The 21,268-nt window shown below is 42.5% G+C and overlaps 1 protein-coding gene and 1 non-coding gene across 8 annotated transcripts in view; both read right to left on the bottom strand.

Moving 5' to 3' along the window:
* The window catches only part of dlg3 (discs, large homolog 3 (Drosophila)), a 389,240-nt gene that overhangs the window by 183,022 nt on the left and 184,950 nt on the right, over positions 1 to 21,268 (bottom strand). For all 7 annotated transcript variants that reach the window (XM_055643654.1, XM_055643656.1, XM_055643657.1 and 4 more), the window contains one exon: positions 12,327 to 12,380. In XM_055643654.1, coding sequence (XP_055499629.1) covers positions 12,327 to 12,380 — 54 coding nt within the window. The remainder of the gene's footprint in view (positions 1 to 12,326; positions 12,381 to 21,268) is intronic.
* LOC129702441 (U6 spliceosomal RNA) lies at positions 9,632 to 9,738 on the bottom strand. Its single transcript, XR_008724383.1, has one exon. It is a non-coding gene; the product is annotated as a U6 spliceosomal RNA (small nuclear RNA).

Raw genomic sequence — 21,268 nt, 5'->3', positions numbered from 1 at the left:
GCCCCACCCAAGGTTTCCGTGCGTTTCCCGGAGGTTGCAGGTGGTTTCTGGAGGTTGCAGGTAGTGGAAGCAGGTAGGGAGACTGACAAAAACCTCCGGGAACCGCACGGAAACCACAGTCTCCAGTCTCTAAAGGTTTCCGTTCAGGTTTCCTAAGTGAGACAGGGGCATTATTTAGGATAAACAGAAAATTCCACCTTTCATGTTTGTTTGGTTCCCGATTCAACTGAGGTCCATGACTATAACGTATTAGGATGCTTCATTCTAAAGCACCAAATCCACTGAGTCTTTTCTTTTTCTATACTTTCTTTTGTTGTAACACATCAGAAAATGACAGAGGAGCCTGGCCTCTTTTCTTCATTCTTGTACCTTTCCAACAGGTCTCTCCTTCCCTCCGAACCTCCAGCCCATAGTTATCCAACTCGTGAAATGTAGAAAGGGTGCACATAATGTGTGGGGTGAATCCATTATAAAGGGTGTTGAGAAGATCTGGGGTGAAGCTGAGGAATCAGTTGCTGCTGTCTTCTGAATCAGGAGATCCCCTGCACAGGTGAGATGTCTCCTGTGACAGATCCGAGTCATCTGGCATTTAAAATGCATCAAACATATGTTCGGCACTGGGGATGCTGACTCAGAATGTGCTGTGCATGGCGGGTTTCAAGAGTTCACAACACCGTTTGCAGGCCTAGGTAGGTGCGTGTAATAAAGATCATCTTGCAATGAAATGCCATGGAAAAACAATTCACAGCTGAATGTCTTCCATTGGAACAAAATGGAACCAAGGTTAAGCACAACATACCGGCCATCGCTGAACAATTGGATTTGGGCAGTCTCATGTATTCATCATCCTGAATAGTATTATTTGGTTGCTTTCTTGTCTATCATACTCATGAAGAGAGTTCACTGTGGTCTAACCACAGCTTTATACACTTGCAGGTGCCTCACAGATACAAAGGACTTTCTTGAAAGGAGTGCAGGTTGAACTTACATTAGGGGAAAACTAGCCATGTGACACATGAGATTGAAGATAGACCCAAACAGCTGGAGTGGGGACAAGGAAAGAGTGTTTCCACTAATCTTGCCACCACAAGAAGCACAATAAGCGCATGGCAAACACCATTGCATGCAGATGCCGAGACGTGTGTTGTGTTCAATCTTGTGGACTCGACTAGAACAAGAAGAAGCTGGAGTAACTCAGCGGGCCAGGCAGCAGTTACTTCAGCTTTTTGTGTCTATCTTCGGTTTAAACCAGCACCTGCCGTTCCTTCTGACACCTGAGATATACAGCCAGGGTGGTTGTTATGTAAGTATGATGCAGCCTTCAAGACAGGAGAATTAATCCTGTCACTCGGATGCCTCAGGAAAATTGGGTTTTGGACTGAGGAAAACAGTAGGTATACGAGGAAAGCACATCCTTCTTACGCATGTTTGATTAATATACTTTGGCCTGTAAAGACAGGCCCGGAAACCTGCCCATACACCTATAACGCTTGAACTGTGAGGCATCCTAACTTTCGTTGTATTTTCAAAAATGGTCTAAAGAAGGATATGATGAATGATGGATGCTTCTGCTGGGAATGAAGCACCCAAAAATCTTATCAGGGAAATGAAAACGAAAGTATGAAAGAGTACGAATTACAAAAGAATGTGATGAAGTTAGGATCAAGATCCTACAAAGTGTGAGAAAATGTTGCTATCTTCGATTGGAAATCTGTCATATTGCAAAATTGTTTATATTGCAAAAAAAAAAGAGAATTTCATTTATATAGAGTGAAAACAAAGTGCAGGAGGAATTCAGCGAGACACGCAGTATCTTTGGAGGAAATGGACAGTCTGAAGAATGGGCCCATCCAAAGCGGCACCTTTCCACTCGCTCCATAGTTAACACCTGACCCACTGAGTTCCTCCAGCACTTTGCGTTTTGCTCAAGTATCCATCATCTGCAGTTCTTTGTATTTTCATTTAAATAATTCCTTTCATGTTCAGGAAATATTCTGAAATACTTCCGGGCCATGAAATCTTTTTGAATTGAAGCCACCAATGTAATACAAGCAAGCCAGCAGCAAGTTTGCCATTGTGATAGGAGCCCCTTTCACAAGTGGCACCTGCACCCATGGCACATTCACATAGTACTTGGCTGAGGTGTCTGGTATTTTACACACACAGACATGTGGAGTAGAGATTTACTTCAACCCCCTGCGTCTGATGTGAGAACACACTTACTGCACTATAGCACAGTATCAATCAGCAAAGCAATGCTCAGCAGTTTATTACATTGAAACTGTCATGCTGAAATGGTTGGTTCAGATACTCTGAGTATCTCAGTTCTGGTTACTGAAGCAAAAAGGAATTTTTAATCCCTGGAAGAAGTGTAGAGAAGTGTAACTAGGTTAATCTCCAAAGACTAGGAAGGTTATGAGAAAATATCACACAACTCCCAGTCTTGAAGAAAGTGAACAAGACAGGACCTCACAAGGATGTTAAGTGGAAAGGTACAGTATTTCAAAAAAAGCCAAGTCAGTAGAATAAGTGGTATAAAAATAAATTGATAAAAACTGTGTCTAATATGAGTCTGCAATTCTTTATACAAAGCACAATCCATAACAGGAATTGCTATCTGGGTAAGATGGGAGAACTTGAGTCAGCCCTAGACTTTAACTTCGTGGAGCTCACCGTCCCTGGTTAGAGACCGACTTCAGGAGCTCCAAGCCGCAGGAGCAGAGCTGCCAAGTTTTGTCAGAGCATTTCAGTGTTTTAGTACCTGAAAATCAGTATTTTGCTGAGGAAATTAGTATTCGTAGCAAAAGGATTTGAGTATAAGAGCAGGGAGGTTCTACTGCAGTTGAACAGGGTCTTGGTGAGACCACACCTGGAGTATTGTGTACAGTTTTGGTCTCCTAATCTGAGGAAAGGCATTCTTGCCATAGAGGGAGTACAGAGAAGGTTCACCAGACTGATTCCTGGGAAGGCAGGACTTTCATATGAAGAAAGACTGGATAGACTCGGCTTGAACACGCTAGAATTTAGAAGGATCTCATAGAAACTTAAAAAATTCTTAAGGGGTTGGACAGGCTAGATGCAGGAAGATTATTCCCGATGTTGGGGAAGTCCAGAACTAGGGGTCACAGTTTAAGGATAAGTGGGAAGTCTTTTAGGACCGAGATGAGAAAATCATTTTTTACACAGAGAGTGGTGAATCTATGGAATTCTCTGCCACAGAAGGTAGTTGAGGCCAGTTCACTGGCTATATTTAAGAGGGAGTTAGATGTAGCCCTTGTGGCTAAAGGGATTAGGGGGTATGGAGAGAAGGCATGGATGGGATACTGAATTGGATGATCAGCCATGATCATATCGGATGGCGGTGCAGGCTCGAAGGGCCAAATGGCCTACTCCTGCACCTATTTTCTATGTTTCTATGTTTATACACGGTGCCATTTTGCTGAAAAAAAAGTTTTTTATGTGTGGTTATGTAAGAGTACAAGAGTGCATAACTTTGCTACCAATTGACATGTCTTCTAAGCACCTTACTTGACAGTGCATTAATTGCCATTTCTTTGTATACTTCTGTTTGAACGGCTGCTTCCTGCTTTTAGCACCAGATGCTGATGTAGAAGCCATTTTGGAAACCTCCCTCCCTCCCTCGCTCTCTCTCCCTCCTTCCTCTCTTTCCATCCCTCTCCCTCCCTCCCTCCCTCTCTCCCTCCCTCCCTCTCTCCCTCCCTCCCTCCCTTCCTCCCCTTTCCCTCCCTTTTTTCTCCCTCCCTCTCTTATTCCCTCACTCCCTCTCTCCTTCTCCCTCTCTCCTTCCATAGCGCTATGTGTAAAGCCCATAGAACTGTCTGTGACCCATAGTGCTGTGGCCATAGCACTGTGTGTAAAGCCCATAGTGCTATGTGTAAAGGCAATAGCGCTCCAGCTGGTAGCGCTATAATTAGAGCCCATAGCACTAAACTGACAGTGCTGTATAAACCTGTAGGCGGGACAGGCAGATCAATGCTTACAAAAATAATCATCCAGATCTTGAAATTTAAAATACTAATAGATTTAATCTGCCATGATTTTTTAGAGTTACAGTATGACTTTTTATATCCTTGCATTTTTTAAGCAACAAAATGAAATAGGAAGTCGGCCCGATGTAAAAAAAATCCGTATTATACGAAGCAAATTCGTACATCCGTATTCTTATCGCCTTTCCGTACAAAAAATGGAAAATCCGTACTACTTGGCAGCTCTGCACGAGCTTCGATCGCCCCGTCTGCGGTCTTCGATTGCCCCGACCACAGGAGAATAAAGAGGAAGAAGATAAGAGTTTTTTGCCTTCCATCACAGTGGGGAATGTGGGGAATCTGCTGTGGTGGATGTTTATGTTCACTTTTATTTAGTTGTGTGTCTTGTTGCTTTTTTTTTGGCATGAATGAATGGTAATTCGAGTTTCACTGTGCCTTAATTGGTACACGTGACAATAAACTGACCTTTGAACATTTGAACTTTGGGAATTGTTGTTCACAGAGCAATATTAAACCATTGGCAAATGTAGCACGAGTGCAGCTGTTACATCTCTAGTTGATATTCCGTTATAATATTCTACTATGTAATTGTGTGGAATAGAATTGGTCATGTGTACTTTGTGTGCAAAATGGACATTTTCCTCTACTGGAATATATTGACTGGTCTACCAATTAGGAAAGATTAGGAGCTATAGTGAGGGAGGAGATGTGGGATGTTGGAAATGATAAGGACTGGCTTGGTGAGACCATGGGGTTGTGAGGGGTGGGTGTGGAGGTGTGGCGAGAGGAAGAAGGGGTGTTGGGCAATGCTAGATTGGAGGAGCTTGTTAAAATTAAAAAGAGATCCGCTGCAAAAGGATTAGGGTCTCAAACTCTGTGCAGCCAGAGCAGGAAAGGCAGCATCCCTTTAACTTGTTGAGAAAGTAACCTCATTATAAAAACCTGCTTTTGCTTAAGCATTCCGTACGGTTGGTAAATCGATCTTAACTGAGTGACGTCCAAACCTACGTTGTACCCTGTTGCTGCCACTGCACATTTTTAGGCACCTTCATGTGTGAGCAGATTACATGCATGGTGAATCCAGACCAAAAATAGCAACCCATACAACCTACACAATCAGCTTTTCACTTAAATTTTAATAGTTCTGTATAGCATTAAAAACATTGCATTATGTGAATGGAATGAATAAACTCCTGATCTTACGGCCTTCTACCTGATGGAAAAAGAAGGTTTTAGAGACCAAAATCTCAGTACATTATTTTCTCCAGGTTAAAAATGACTTGTGGCATATGAGTGCTTTTGGGCGAAATGTGTAACCCTTGGTCCGGGAAGGCAATCACCTCATTGAACTGAATATGTTGAGGTTAATGATATAATTCACACGCCAGTGGGATTTGACCATGCAATTATTCTGTACCCGTTGCCAACGTAACCACAGCAAACAAGCACCATGCATGAAGTTGGCCAGAGGAAAACTTTGCCTCCTGAGAAAATTCATAAATACACAGGTTCTGGAGATATGTCATAATATGTATCAGCATTTCTGTAAGAAATGAATGTGCCATATAACTGCTCTCTGTCAGAAGTTGCCATGGATTTTACTTCCTTCAATGAAGGGTGATCTATTAATAATGATACCTCTGATATTTGTCGTTGCAAGCAGAAATACAAAAGGAGACATTTATACTGGTATCAAGTTTCTGATGTCACTTGTTTTAGTGTGGGGGAGGGAGGGGGGGGGGCAACAGGACTGTGATGCAACGTGAAGGCAATTTAGAATGCAGTTCTTAAAGTTGAGCAGTGAAAATGTTTGTATTTGTGACAGATACATTGACAAGCATGTGAGATACAAACTTACTCAACTGTCTATCCTGTACATTGAATGAGAGGAAAAGCTCCTGAGGGTGGACGACACTGTTGAAACTTGAGGTGAGGACACAGAATGGAAAAAGATAGCTATATACAAGAAGGGGAAGGCAATATTGTTGCTGGTGGTAGGATAACAGATATAGGAAATGCTGGTGAATTACAAACTCAGATAAGAGCATAATGAAAATCTAGAGTAAACTTTCCCATGTTCGATACGTACAACAAATAACACAGAAAACAGTTTAAGCTGCATTTTCTATACTTTTGTTACGGGAACAATTGGACTGGAAATGAGAAAAACAGGCAAAACTATCTGATATGTTTCAGTAATTGTTTAGGGGAGGCATGTTAAATATCTATCAGTAGCAAGATGGCACTTAAAAGAATGTGGCCATTCCAGCCAGGATACGACTGTAAAGTGTAAACAAAGCCCAAGCCCATAGCTATGACAAAGGCTTATAAATGTCCATTAACCATATAACATATAACCATATAACAATTACAGCACAGAAACAGGCCATCTCGACCCTTCTAGTCCGTGCCGAACACATAATCTCCCCTAGTCCCATATACCTGCGCTCAGACCATAACCCTCCATTCCCTTCCCATCCATATAACTATCCAATTTATTTTTAAATGATAAAAACGAACCTGCCTCCACCACCTTCACTGGAAGCTCATTACACACAGCTACCACTCTCTGAGTAAAGAAGTTCCCCCTCATGTTACCCCTAAACTTCAGTCCCTTAATTCTCATGTCATGTTCCCTTGTTTGAATCTTCCCTACTCTCAGTGGGAAAAGCTTTTCCACGTCAACTCTGTCTATCCTTCTCATCATTTTAAAAACCTCTATCAAGTCCCCCCTTAACCTTCTGCGCTCCAAAGAATAAAGCCCTAACTTGTTCAACCTTTCTCTGTAACTTAGTTGCTGAAACCCAGGCAACATTCTAGTAAATCTCCTCTGTACTCTCTCTATTGAAGATGGCCCTGTACCTAAAATGTCAAGGAGTAGGATATATTTTATTGAATGCTAGTCTATGAAATAAATAACTCTGGTAAAGATTACAAATGGAAATGCTGAATGTTATTCATTGCGTGTCGAGGAAAATTATAATGGTACATGTAAGATCATTCTATAGATGGAGGAAGCAACTGTGAGTATATGCTTCAATGATGAGTCATCAGTCTGTCAGAGGTCGGAATGCGCAGCTGAAACATTGCAACCATTTTCCAATGAGATGGAGCAAAACAGGATTGGGCACATGTGCAGGACACCCATATGCAGGAATAAAATCTTCCTATTATCATGATAAGAGCCTGTCTCCTGTTGGATTGCTCCCATCACGATAATGGGAAGATTTTATCCCATTGTGGAAAATAAATTTGTGCAAGAATAAAATGGGCTATAACTGTGTATCTTTTATTAATTATTAGTCAATTATTAGTCAATAGTCAATTATTAAAGGGGTAATAATGGGGCATTTGGATAGCAGTAAAAGGATTAGTCCAAGTCAACATGGATTTATGAAAGGGAAATCATGCTTGACTAATCTTCTGGAATTTTTTGAGGATGTGGCAAGTAAAATGGATGAAGGGGAGCCAGTGGTTGTAGTGTATCTAGACTTTCAGATAACGTCCCGCACGGGGGACTGGTGACTAAAATTAGAGCACATGGTATTGGGGGTAGGGTGTTTACATGGATAGAAAATTGGTTGGCAGACCGGAAGCAAAGAGTAGGAGTGAACGGGTCCTTTTCAGAATGGCAGGCAGTGGTGAGTGGAGTGCCACAAGGCTTGGTGTTGGGGCCGCAACTGTTTACCATATATATTAATGATTTGTAAGAGGGAATTAGGAGCAACACTAGCAAGTTTGCAGATGACACAAAGCTGGGTGGCAGTGTGAACTGTGAAGAGGATGTTAGGAGGTTGCAGGGTGACCTGGACAGGTTGAGTGAGTGGGCAGATGCATGGCAGATGCAGTATAATATAGATAAATGTGAGGTTATCCACTTTGGCGGCAAAAACAAGGGGGCAGATTATTATCTCAATGGGGTTAGGTTAGGTAAGGGGGAGGGGCAGCGAGACCTGGGCGTCCTTGTACACCGGTCACTGAAAGTTGGCTTACAGGTACAGCAGGCAGTGAAGAAAGCTAATGGAATGTTGGCCTTCATAACAAGAGGATTTCAGTATATAAAGAGGTTCTTCTGCAGTTGTGTAGGGCTCTGGTGAGACCACATCTAGAGTATTGTGTACAGTTTTGGTCTCCTAATTTGAGGAAGGACATCCTTGTGATTGAGGCAGTGCAGCGTAGGTTCACAAGAATGATCCCTGGGATGGCGGGACTGTCATATGAGGAAAAATTGAAAAGACTAGACTTGTATTCACTGGAGTTTAGAAGGATGAGGGGAGATCTTATAGAAACGTATAAAATTATAAAACGACTGGACAAGCTAGATACAGGAAAAATGTTCCCAATGTTGGGCGAGTCCAGAACCAGGGGCCACAGTCTTAGAATAAAGGGGAGGTCATTTAAGAATAAGGTGAGATAAAACTTTTTCACCCAGAGAGTTGTGAATTTATGGAATTCCCTGCCACAGAGGGCAGTGGAGGCCAAGTCACTGGATGAAGAGAGAGTTACATAGAGCTCTCAGGGCTAGTGGAGTCAAGGGATATGAGGAGAAGGCAGGCACGGGTTATTGATAGGGGACGATCAGCCATGATCACAATGAATGGCGGTACTGGCTCGAAGGGCTGAATGGCCTCCTCCTGCACCTATTTTCTATGTTTCTATGTTTTCTGGAACCCTAGGCCCTTTTCTAATCATCTATATCCGTAGGAGTAACACTATCTCTGGGACGGTTTACTGGAAAAAAGGCATATCTGTGTTTTGGAAATCCATTTTTGACCTAAGGTTTCCGTCAGCAAATGGGTATGCAATTGATTGAAGTCAACATTGAGTTAATATTTTGTAAAACATCCGTTGCACTCAAACACACGAGTTTCAACTTAATCAATTAAAAATGTTTCAGTATTGAGTTAGTAAGACAGACTTTTTTCTTCAGTCTGAAGGAGGTAACTGAGAAGAGAAATGATCTTATCGGTTTAAAAAAAATAATCAATTGCATTGTATTATTAAATCTAGAAAACGTTTAAAATTGACAGAGAATTTAAAGATCACAGAATCAAACTAGTGAAAAGCAAAATTAGCACTGACACAGGATGTTATTATTTGTATGGCAGGATGGGGGGGGGGGGGGGGGGGGGGGGGGGGGGGGGGGGGGGGGGGGGATACAGCAAAGTCCTGGAATTGTTTAAGAAATGATTGGATCCAGTATTATGGAAAACTGATGTAATATATGCAGAATGGCTTTCCTCACTTACATGTATATTATGGACCTGTGATTTCAGAACACCTTTTTCCACCTGCCATCTGTTAGCAATCTCTATTCATATAATAAAAACAATGCAGAAAGCCATTTCCCTGTATTCCTACACACAAAGCATTAGTGTATTCCAAATCCTCAAATGTACTTGACCTCAAGTTCAAGTGAGTTTATTGTCATGTGTCCCAGATAGGACAATGAAATTCTTGCTTTGCTTCAGCACACAGAACATAGTAGGCATTTACTACAAAACAGATCAGTGTGTCCATATACCATTATATAAATATAAACACATGACCTGCCAGGAAGGATAAGCATTGCACACCCCTTAGCCATCCTGACTGGTTCATAATTTGAATGTCTCAAGTATCAGGTAGCCATGGAACGCTTCACAAATGTGTGTGTCATCCTTGCGCAGGGGCCATGCTAATTTTCTCTGCATCGTTCCAATTCTGGTATATATGCTGCTGAAGCAAGCACTCTGTGGGGGAGGACCATAGTCCAGGGTCCTTCTGCTGCTGGACAGGGTGTGGTGGAGGCGCCCCTCAAAAATAAGGGAAGGGATTCCACGCCAGTGGGCCACATGAGTGGGGGATAAATTTGTGTAATTTGTGTTAACGGTATTGAATGGATGTATAGCCTCCGAGAATGTTGGATGGAGTCTTGTAAGGATCATGTATTGGATATATTTATTTCTCGAATAAAGTATATTTTGAAATTTTAAATAAAATCTGGTAGCCATATAACTGATATTCAACATGTGCATCATCTATACAGGGCAGCAAGATCAAAACTTGTTGAACTTGTTAAAGCACACGGTATTGGGGGTTCGGTATTGATGTGGATAGAGAACTGGCTGGTAGACAGGACGCAAAGAGTAGGCAAAAACGGGTCCTTTTCAGAATGGCAGGCAGTGACTAGTGGGGTACCGCAAGGCTCAGTGCTGGGACCCCAGCTATTTACAATATATATTAATGATTTGAATGAGGGAATTGAATGCGACATCTCCAAGTTTGCGGATGACATGAAGCTGGAGGGCAGTGTTAGCTGTGAGGAGGATGCTAGGAGGCTGCAAGGTGACTTAGATAGGTTGGGTGAGTGGGCAAATGCATGGCAGATGCAGTATAATGTGGATAAATGTGAGGTTATCCACTTTGGTGGCAAGAACAGGAAACATAGAAACATAGAAACATAGAGATTAGGTGCAGGAGTAGGCCATTCGGCCCTTCGAGCCTGCACCGCCATTCAATATGATCATGGCTGATCATCCAACTCAGTATCCCGTACCTGCCTTCTCTCCATACCCCCTGATCCCCTTAGCCACAAGGGCCACATCTAACTCCCTCTTAAATATAGCCAATGAACTGGCCTCAACTACCCTCTGTGGCAGAGAGTTCCAGAGATTCACCACTCTCTGCGTGAAAAAAGTTCTTCTCATCTCGGTTTTAAAGGATTTCCCCTTTATCCTTAAGCTGTGAGTAGACAGTATCCTTAAGCTGTAAGTAGACTATTATCTGAATGGTGGCCGATTAGGAAAAGGGGAGGTGCAACGAGACCTGGGTGTCATGGTACACCGGTCATTGAAAGTAGGCATGCAGGTGCAGCAGGCAGTGAAGAAAGCGAATGGTATGTTAGCATTCATAACAAAAGGATTTGAGTATAGGAGCAGGGAGGTTCTACTGCAGTGCCTTGGTGTGACCACACCTGGAGTATTGTGTACAGTTTTGGTCTCCTAATCTGAGGAAAGACATTCTTGCCATAGAGGTAGTACAGAGAAGGTTCACCAGACTGTTTCCTGGGATGGCAGGATTTTCATATGAAAAATGACTGGATAGACTCGGCTTGTACTCGCTAGAATTTAGAAGATTGAGGGGGGATCTTATGGAAACGTCCAAAATTGTTAAGGGGTTGGACAGGCTAGATGCAGGAAGATTGTTCCCGATGTTGGGGAAGTCCAGAACAAGGGGTCACAGTTTAAGGATAAGGGGGAAGTCTTTTAGGACCGAGATGAAAAAAAAAAAATTCACACAGAGAGTGGTGAATCTGTGGAATTCTCTGCCACAGAAGGTAGTTGAGGCCAGTTCATTGGCTATATTTAAGAGGGAGTTGGATGTGGCCCTTGTGGCTAGAGGGATCTGGGGGTATGGAGAGAAGGCAGGTACAGGATATTGAGTTGGATGATCAGCCATTATCATATTGAATGGTGGTGCAGGCTCGAAGGGCCGAATGGCCTACTCCTGCACCTATTTTCTATGTTTCTATGAACTGAATTGATTGCTTAAATATTATCACAAAGCTTGTTGTCAGAAATGTAAACTTTATGGCAGCCTTTATTTCTTATTTTGAATGGATTCTGGGATGGATAAAGGGTCAGGGATCAGCACAGTGCAAAAACTGCTGTAGGAAACCAAACAAGGATAGGAAAATGTTCACTCCTCAACCTGTCCAAGAGTTACTTAGCTCAATCACTTCTGCTCAATCTATAACTAATCAATCTTCTTGCCCAGTTGCATCACTGATTCTCACGTAACCAGTTCCAATCTTCAATCTTCTCAATCTCAATCTTCTTTGACCAGTTATTTACTTGCTGAATTATGTTACAATGGGTAGATGTACCTGCTCCTCTACAGGGTCTCCCCACACTGGTGACAGGCAGATTCCTATTCGTATCTGAAGCATAATAAATCAATAAATGTGCATATAATATTGGGCCACCACAATTTCTATTGAATACTTTTTTTTAGAGCTTTTCTATTCTAGTGAGCAGCAGATGCACAATAATGCAGTGATCTACAGATGACCGTTCATGAGTGCCAATGCAGTCAATTTTTCTCGGAACACATTTTGTGGTAATAATTAAGAAAACATTGCAAAGATTCAGATTAACGTGGTTTCACCATGTTACAGGTCATAATACTCACCAGTAGTACCATCATAAGAAATGTATTGTGAATACAATGTGAAGAAAATGACTGTCTGAGCCTCACCATTCTCAAGTGTCGTCAGCCCATTTCCATCAGTTTACAGTGATTTCTAAACAATATAGGCAATAAAGGCAAACTACTTACATAAGGCCCAGTATCCATGGAGTCAGCATTCACAATAATGGGAGGAGGGTTTGCCTGTAAAAACACAAAATAAAATTTGATTCCACTGTAATTGACTATCAGTTTATAGACTCTAAAAAACATCTAAAAAAGTAATGACACTAGTGTAGTGTTTAATGCTGAAATGTACAGCAAATGGGTGTAACCTAACACCATGGGACACACCAACCTAACCAGCACGGACAAGCAATCAGGCGTAGAGAAGTGTGGAAATATCTGTCAACAGACTAGCAGATTCAACTTTCACACACTAACAATGAATCACGCCAACAAAATCTTTAAACAAATTTGCATCTCATATTTGAAAACTAAAACTTAAATTGCTAATTTTTACATTTCTATGAGGTCCAGCACTTGGAAGTTGAAACTGATGGGAGAAACAATGGTGCAGCAGTTAATGCAGCTGCCTCGCAGCTCCACATATGATGACCTTGAATGCAGTCGTGCAAAATGTGCATATTGCCCCTGTGACCATATGGGTTTCCACTTGATCCTCCAGTTTCCTCCCATGTGCCAAAAAACATGTTGGTTGTTGGGTTGTTAGAGGTCTGAAGAAGGATTTCGGCCTGAAACGTTGCCTATTTCCTTCGCTCCATAGATGCTGCTGCACCCGCTGCGTTTCTCCAGCTTTTTTGTGTACCTTTGCTTGTTAGGCTAATTGGCTACTGTAAACCGTTCTTTGTGCAAATGGATGACAAGAAAGTCAGTTTGTGGTAGGCAGGACTTCATGGGGAAGCAAGAGTTAAACTGGGATCAGGATAGGTAAGTGCATGATGTTGTTGTGGATATGGTGGGCCAATATTCATGCTTTCGGACTTTGACGGGGGAAAAAAAGTATTATTTTGCTGGCTTCATAGCCCAATGCAAAATGTTTAGTTTAGTTTAGAGATACAGCGCGGAAACAGGTCCTTCGGTCAACTGCGTCCACACTGCGTCCACACTGACCAGCTCCATAATCAAGGACATCACTGACAACAAGAGCAGCCCCGCCTGCCCCCACGGTGATATCACACTGGCCAACAAACTGAACACCTTCTTTGCCCAGTTCGAAACTGGCAACACCGCCAGGAGTAGAATAACCCCGGCCATGGCGGAGGGACAGGCCTTAACACTGAGCACTCAGGAGGTACAGTGCGCTCTGCGTAGGATCAATCCACGCAAGGCTGCAGGCCCGGATGGAGTCCAGGGAAGGGTACTAAAGGACTGTGCTGTACAGCTGGCGGAGGTATTCACGAGAATCTTCAATCTATCTCTCTCAGGCAACGGTCCCCAAGTGCCTGAAAACAGCCACCATAGTGGCGGTGCCGAAAAAATGTCCAAAGTCACCAACCTGAACGACTACCGCCCAGTTGCCCTAACTCCAATCCCAATGAAGTGCTTCGAAAGGCTTGTCCTTTCCCATATCAAATCCAGCATCCCTGCCTCACTGGACTCTCATCAATTTGCATACAGGGCAAATAGATCAACAGAGGATGCCATCTCTCTGGCTCTTCACACTGTCCTGACTCACCTGGACAGACAGGGCACGTACGTGAGGACGCTCTTCATTGACTATAGCTCTGCATTCAATACGGTCATCCCACCAAGCTCACCACCAAACTCCACCAGCTAGGCCTCAGCTCGCCGGTATGCAATTGGATCCTGAACTTTCTGACGGAGTGACCACAGGCAGTCAGACTGGGCCCGCACCTGTCCTCCACTATCACCCTGAGCATCGGCACACCACAGGGCTGTGTACTAAGCCCCATGCTCTACTCCCTCTTCACTCACGACTGTGTTCCTGCATTCGACACCAACACCATCGTGAAGTTTGCAGACGACACAACAGTGATTGGGCTGATCACCAACGGTGATGAAACAAAATACAGAGAGGAGGTGCAGAACCTGGCGGACTGGTGCACGCGTAACAACTTGCCACTAAACACCTCCAAGACCAAGGAGCTGATTATTGACTTCAGGAGGTCCCATAATGGAGAATACGCCCCAATCTCCATTTACGGGGAAAGTGTGGAGAGAGTGTCCAGCTTTAAGTTTCTGGGCACTCACATTTCAGAGGACCTCACATGGTCCACCAACACCGCTGCGCTGGTCAAGAAGGCACAGCAACGACTGTTCTTCCTGAGGACATTAAAAAAGACTGACCTGCCTCAACAGGTGCTGACAACATTCTACCGCTGCACCACAGAGAGCATATTAACGTATGGCATCTCTATGTGGTATCTCAGCTGCACGGAGGCGGAGAGGAGAGCTCTTCAGCGCGTCGTCCACAGAGCGCAGAGGATCATTGGGACAGAGTTACCAGCCTTGGAGGGCATCTACCACACACGGTGCCTCAGGAAGGCCGTCAGCATCCATAAAGTCTCATCACACCCCTGTAATGGACTGTTTGAACTATTTCCCTCCGGCAGACGTTACAAGGCCTTCTACGCCCGTACCTCCAGTCTCAGAAACAGCTTTATTCCCAGAGCTATAGCGGCTCTGAACCGGCCCTGCTGAGTGCCCCCCACTCCCCCTGGACTGTCTCCCTCGGATGGTCACGAAACACAGCTTATTTATTTATTTTACTTTTCTTTTTCATCGGTTGGAGCTGCATACTAAATCTCGTTGCACTGACATGCAATGACAATAAAAGATATTATTATTATTATTATATTAATCTGTTCCTCACAACCTTAGCCTTCCGTGTAGATTAAAGATTTGCTTGTTTCTGTCTTTAATAGGTATGGCTTTTTGGGGTATGGAATTCCAAAGATTCACAATCCTTTATGAAATCCTTCTTCAATTCTATCTTCAATGCATCATCGCTACTGAAACCTTGCCCCCTTGTTTGATTTTCCCACAAGGGGAAATATTCCCTCAGCATCAACTTTATTAGGAAAACTGTTCAAAATGTGATATGCATCTAAACAAACAGCTCAAAACCCTCAAAAAAGTAAGCCCTCCATCCCAGGAGACACTATGGCACTCTTTATTTCTTATTCTGAATAGGTTATTTAAATGGACCATTAGAATGATGTGTGTACACAATCGATGCCACCTTCCTACAAGACTTTCTCTTACAGTGAATTCTACTCCAGGAGTTAGCAAGTGGCGCACAGTGGTGCAGCAGTGGAGGTGCTGCCTTACAGCACCAGAGACTTGAGTTTGATCCTGAATGCTGTTTGTACGGAGTTTGTATGTTCTTTCTGTTTCCACGTGAAGTTTCCTCCAGATGCTCAGGTTTCCTCCCACATTCCAAGGACGTGCTGGATTGTAGGTTAATTGCCTTCTGTAAATTGCCCCTAGTGGGCAAAACTGGGATAACATAGAACTAGTATATGGGTGACCAGGGTACACAGAAATGCTGGAGAAACTCAGCGGGTGCAACAGCATCCATGGAGCGAAGGAGATGGGTAACGTTTCGGGCCGAAACCCTGTATGGGTGATCCTTGGTCAGCACTGACTCAGTGGGCCGAAGGGCTTGATTCAACACAATATCTCTAAAACTATAACAAAATAATCTCAGAATGCTTGACTGGGGCCCCACAGCTAGCTTGATTGACAGGTCCTTATTAGCATGCAGATTGCTGAGATGCCAACCAGACCTTTTTGTAAATGAGTCAGAAGAAGGGATTCGATCTGAAACATCACCCATTCCTTCTCTCCAGAGATGATGCCCGTCCCACTGAGTTACTCCAGCATTTTGTGTCTATCTTTGGTTTAAACCAGCATCTGCAGTTCCTTCCTACACAATTCATCTGGAATCATTGTGATCCTGTTGGTACATGTGTGGTGGGGGGGGGGGGTAATTATAATTACACTAAGAATAATTCATTTGGCAAAGTGAGGACAGAATGGGCCCTCAAATGAAGTAGCAAATAGATTTAGACTAGTGGGAACGCCACCACTCCCTCTGAGTTGGAGCTTCAGATAAAATCAGCATTTAGATCCTGATATTAATTGCCTCATCTGCACACTTAATAAATTCCAATGTATTAGCATTCTACAGTTTTAAATTCTACACAACTAGATTGGGGTGGGAATAGCGTACGGAAGTCTGTTCCTTCATTTTAATAACCCATGTTTCAATTCTAAGTGATTTAAAAATCTACCTGATCGAATTTGACTACCGTCAGATGCAAATGTGCATTGAATTCTTAGTAATGAACCTTGATATCTTGCCCATATCTGGTATAATTACAATTTTATGCTGATGTAACCTTGTTGCAAATATTGCCTTAAGGATATGTTTGTTTTTGACAATGGAATCTAGTGTAATAAAAAAATACCTTTCTTTCCAATACCTTCTCATCTGTGTGACACTGGATATTGCACAAAATACTGTACATAACACCCTTCTCCTACATTTTAAATCTGTTAATTGCCTTTTGGATTGGATAGTTGTCTTCCTCCTTTTGCTGTTTAAGTCATACTCTTCGAAATGCCGTACTGCATGACCATGTCCATTTATTTCTTCCACTTCCACTAAACTTTCTCTTTGACTGCCCTTTTGTAGAATTATCTGTTCTGTTATTTAAGAACTGAACAGTTATCTATTACTTTGAGCAGTTACCTCTCATACAGATGAGCAAACAAACTTACACAGAGGTATAGGTTGAATTAAAAAAAAGACATCATCTTGCACACAATTTCCAGCTGAGAAGATGTGTGACTAATGTTTTACCTTTGTCAGCTCATCTCTGCAAAGCTCCTTGTAGAGGGTGAGAAAACAGTCATAACAGCTTTCTGTTCCTGAAATTCTTCAGTTCCCACAGGTTTAACTTAATAGTTTGCCAGAAGTTCTTATCCAGAACTGACCATGTGAGGAATCACGATGCTAATCCTGGGTTCCTTTGACTCCTGTGCGAACTTGGTGCAGCAATCATTTATTTATTTTTCTTCCAAGCTTGGTAGGGATCATTGAGAAAGTCCAACTTTATTGCCCAGATTTAATTTCTTTGAAAAGGAGATGATGATTTATCTTCTCGAACTGCTGCAGTCCTTCTGGTGATGGCATTTTTAAGGAGGTAAGTTTAGTTTAGTTTAAAGATACAGCGTGGAAACAGGCCCTTCGGCCCACCAAGTCTACGCCGACCAGTAATCCCACACCCCAACATTACCCTAAGGACAATTTTTGCAAGCTAGCCAACCTCCAAATCAGTACATCTCTTGGATTATGGGAGGAAACCAGAGCACCAGGGGAAAACCCACATAGGTCACGGGGGGAATTAATAAACACTGTTCGACAACACCCGTAGTCAGGATCGAATCCGGTCTCTGGTGCTGAAAGGCAGCAACTCTACCGCTGCCCCATCATGCCATTATGCAGTTCCAGAATTTAGAATTAGTGAGAATGAAGTAATGGTGAAAGACTTCCACATCTCCGTCAAGATGGTCCATGACATGAAGTGAGAACTTAGTGGCAGAGGTTGCAGTTTTGGGATGCTGTTTGAAGAAGCTTGAGCGGGTAATTATGATGTATTTTGTAGTTGGTACACAGAGTGCAGCCACAGTCCTCTAGTGGTGGATGGAGTTAATATTTAGTATGTCGGATAGGGTGCCAAGGATGTTAGCAAGGGTGTGGTTTGTCTTGGATGACGTCAACACCATAAACTACTGTTGACTTTGCTCATTCAAGCAACTGGAGAGTATCTATGCAACTCATGACCCCTGCTGTACATAGAAGCAAGAAATTAATCACTTGTTGTAGGCTTGCCAGCACTGACTTGCTGATGATGGTGAAGTTTCTGTTGCTCTGAAGATGATGATTGTGTGGTACTCAGCAAAGTTATTGCCAATTAATGTTAAACTGAGATGGTCATATTCACTCTTGTTAGCGACAATGGCACAGGTTAATGATACCTTTAGAATTTCTTGACATACAAGTTAGCACCAGGCACCATCTTTCCTTTGTTGCTGTTCATGACTTATTTACAACATTCTGCATGATTACACATATTAAAAATTGATTTGTAATATCCTCTACTATCATTCCCTAACAAAGGTTTTCACGTTTAGTAATAGAAACATTGATACCGTCCACTAGTCTGTTCATTAACAGTGGATTATTATTAACTTGTGTTATGGATGTTCATTAACAACACTAATATCCAAGATTGCATCTATTAGTCAAAGCTTTCTATCATCTCACTCTCCTAAAGTGGCTTTGATGAATTTTATGGTCTGCTTGGTTTGCTTTCTATAGTTTGTGTTGCATCCTGTATCAAATTATTCAGTTTAAGAAAGGATGTATTTATTGGGTTTAAACGATTTTCCGTATCTTAAATATTTGTCTTCTCATGATAACGTCTCTGCAAAAAATTGATTTTGAAATAATGTGCAAACCTAAAACAGTGTCTTTCTCATAGTTCTAATACTATTTACAGCACAAATTTTCCTGAAGTAATTTATATTTGTGAAAATTATGAGATGCATTGTGACACCACGTTCCGCTCTTATTTGTAAATCGATATGTTCATGACCTTCCAAACACCCAATTCCTCAGATTTTGTCCCCTTTGTGAATCTCTCTTTTCATTCTCTTGCTTTACCATTAGTATGAGGGCATTCAGCTACGTGAGATGTGCTATTTGAAACATCCTCTCCAAATGCATTTAGCATTTTAAGGACCTAGCTCCACAATCAAACTTTAAATCCTACTCCTAATTCATATCGTAGTAAACCTCTTAATAAAAATCAGAAGGATTCAGTTTTTGGAAGAGAGCTTTGAGCTTAAGCAAATTGGGGAAATAAGGTAATGCGGACAAAGATTGATAAATTATGACAAAATTAGGGTCACAAGACATTTCATAATTTTCACAAATATATCCTACTTTGAGGGAAGGCTGTTGTAAATAGCTTGGAACTATAGATATGAGTAAAAATCTGAATTTGGGTTTGTAAAATAATTATGTTGCAAATAAAACCATATATGAAAGTGTTTTTGTCAGTATGTTTATTACAAGATAGATATAGAGAACGTTGTTCATATATACTTAGAAAGTATTTACTACAACATGGAGAGAGGCCATTCAGTGCATGCCAGCTTCCAGCAGAACAATCCCATCCTTGCCAATCCTCACTTCACTTTCCATTCAGCCTCTCCTCATTTACATGTACATAACTCCCCTGTGATTCTTTTGTTACTTACTTGGATTAAGGGGTAATTTAAAGTAGCCAATTAATTGATTAATTAATTAGGGCGGCATGGTGGCACAGTAATAGAGCTGCTGCTTTACAGCGCTTGCAGCACCCAAGACCTGGGTTCGATCCCGACAATGGGTGCTGTCTGTATCCAACTATAGGTTCTCCCCGTGACTGCGTGGGGTTTCTCCGAGATCTTCGGTTTCCTTCCACACTACAAAGACGTACAGGTATGTAGGTAAGAAAGAATTGCAGATGCTGGTAGACACAAAATGCTGGAGTAACTCAGCGGGTGAGGCAGCATCTCTGGAGAGAAGGAAGGGGCAACGTTTCATGTCAGACTTCTTCTTCTGAAGAAGAAGGGTCTTGACCTGAAACGTCACCCATTCCTTCTCTCCAGAGATGCTGCCTCACCCGCTGAGTTACTCCAGCATTTTGTGTCTACCAGGTATGTAAGTAAATTGGCTTGGTATAAATGTCATTTGTCCCTAGTGTGCGTAGGATAGTGTCAATGTGCGGGGATCGCTGGTTGGTGCGCTCGTTAGACCGAAGGCCTATTTCCCCGTTGTATCTCTAAACTAAACTAAACTAATTTCTCAGCACATTTAGGAACATGGAAGAAAACCTGAGCAGAATCTCATACAATCATTGGGAGAAGGTTCAAAGTCCACATAGAGCTCAGGATGAAACTGTGTCTGGAACTGCAAAACAGAGGAGTTATCCACTATTTTACCGTCTGAGATTTCTCACTGGATCCCCAGAGATAAAGCAAATTGAATTCAAAATTTAGAGGCAAGAGAATTAATTAACACCATTAATCTAGATAATAAATAAAAACAGTATTTTTGAACTTTTTTTGAAAATATAAACCTTATTTTTCGGGATTGCTTTCTGTAGCCTTAGCCGTTGAGCAATGAGTACATTTGCATCTATGGCCTACTCTTCAGATGTGTTCATCGTTGAATTGGACATGATAAGACTGCCAGAGAATATAGTTGTAATTGCTTGGGGAGTGTGGGTATGAACATTCCAAGCCTCAGAGATTACTGCATCACAAATGCAAATTCACATCATCTTTTGACGGTCACAAGGTCGTGTAATTATAGCTTCTGCTTTTCTTTCCAGATTGTCTTGTCATTATATGCTTTTAAAAAGACAGCTAGAACCTCCCACAACTAACCTTACCTGATGTGGGATGCCAGCAGAATGAATTCATTCGCAAGCACTTGTGTTACTTAACCCATCCAGCACCAGGATTAAGAAATGAATTCTATACATTTTTTTCCCATACAGTATCTATCGTTCAAAGAGGTAAGAAAGATTGATGGGTTTAGAAAAATTTGTTTAAGAAGGAACTGCAGATGCTGTAAAATCGAAGGTACACAAAAATGCTGGAGAAACTCAGCGGGTGCAGCAGCATCTATGGAGCGAAGGAAATAGGCAACGTTTCGGGCCGAAACCTTTCATCAGACTGATGGGGGGGGTGGGGGGAGGCGGGGAGAAGAAAGGAAAAAGGAGGAGGAGCCCGAGGGTTGAGGGAGAGGTAGGAAGGGGAGGACAGCAAGGGTTAACAGAATTGTGAGAATTCAATGTTCATGCCACCAGGATGCAGACTCCCCAAGCGGAATATGAGGTGCTGTCCTTCCAATTACCGGTGTTGCTCACTCTGGCCGTGGAGGAGGCCCAGGACAGAGAGGTCGGATACGGAATGGGAGGGGGAGTTGAAGTGCTGAGCCACCGGGAGGTCAGGTTGGTTAATGCGGACCGAGCTGATGTGTTCGG

This window comes from Leucoraja erinacea, chromosome 12 (assembly GCF_028641065.1).
Source record: "Leucoraja erinacea ecotype New England chromosome 12, Leri_hhj_1, whole genome shotgun sequence".
NCBI lineage: Eukaryota > Metazoa > Chordata > Chondrichthyes > Rajiformes > Rajidae > Leucoraja > Leucoraja erinaceus.
This window is presented reverse-complemented; position numbering and strand designations above follow the sequence as displayed.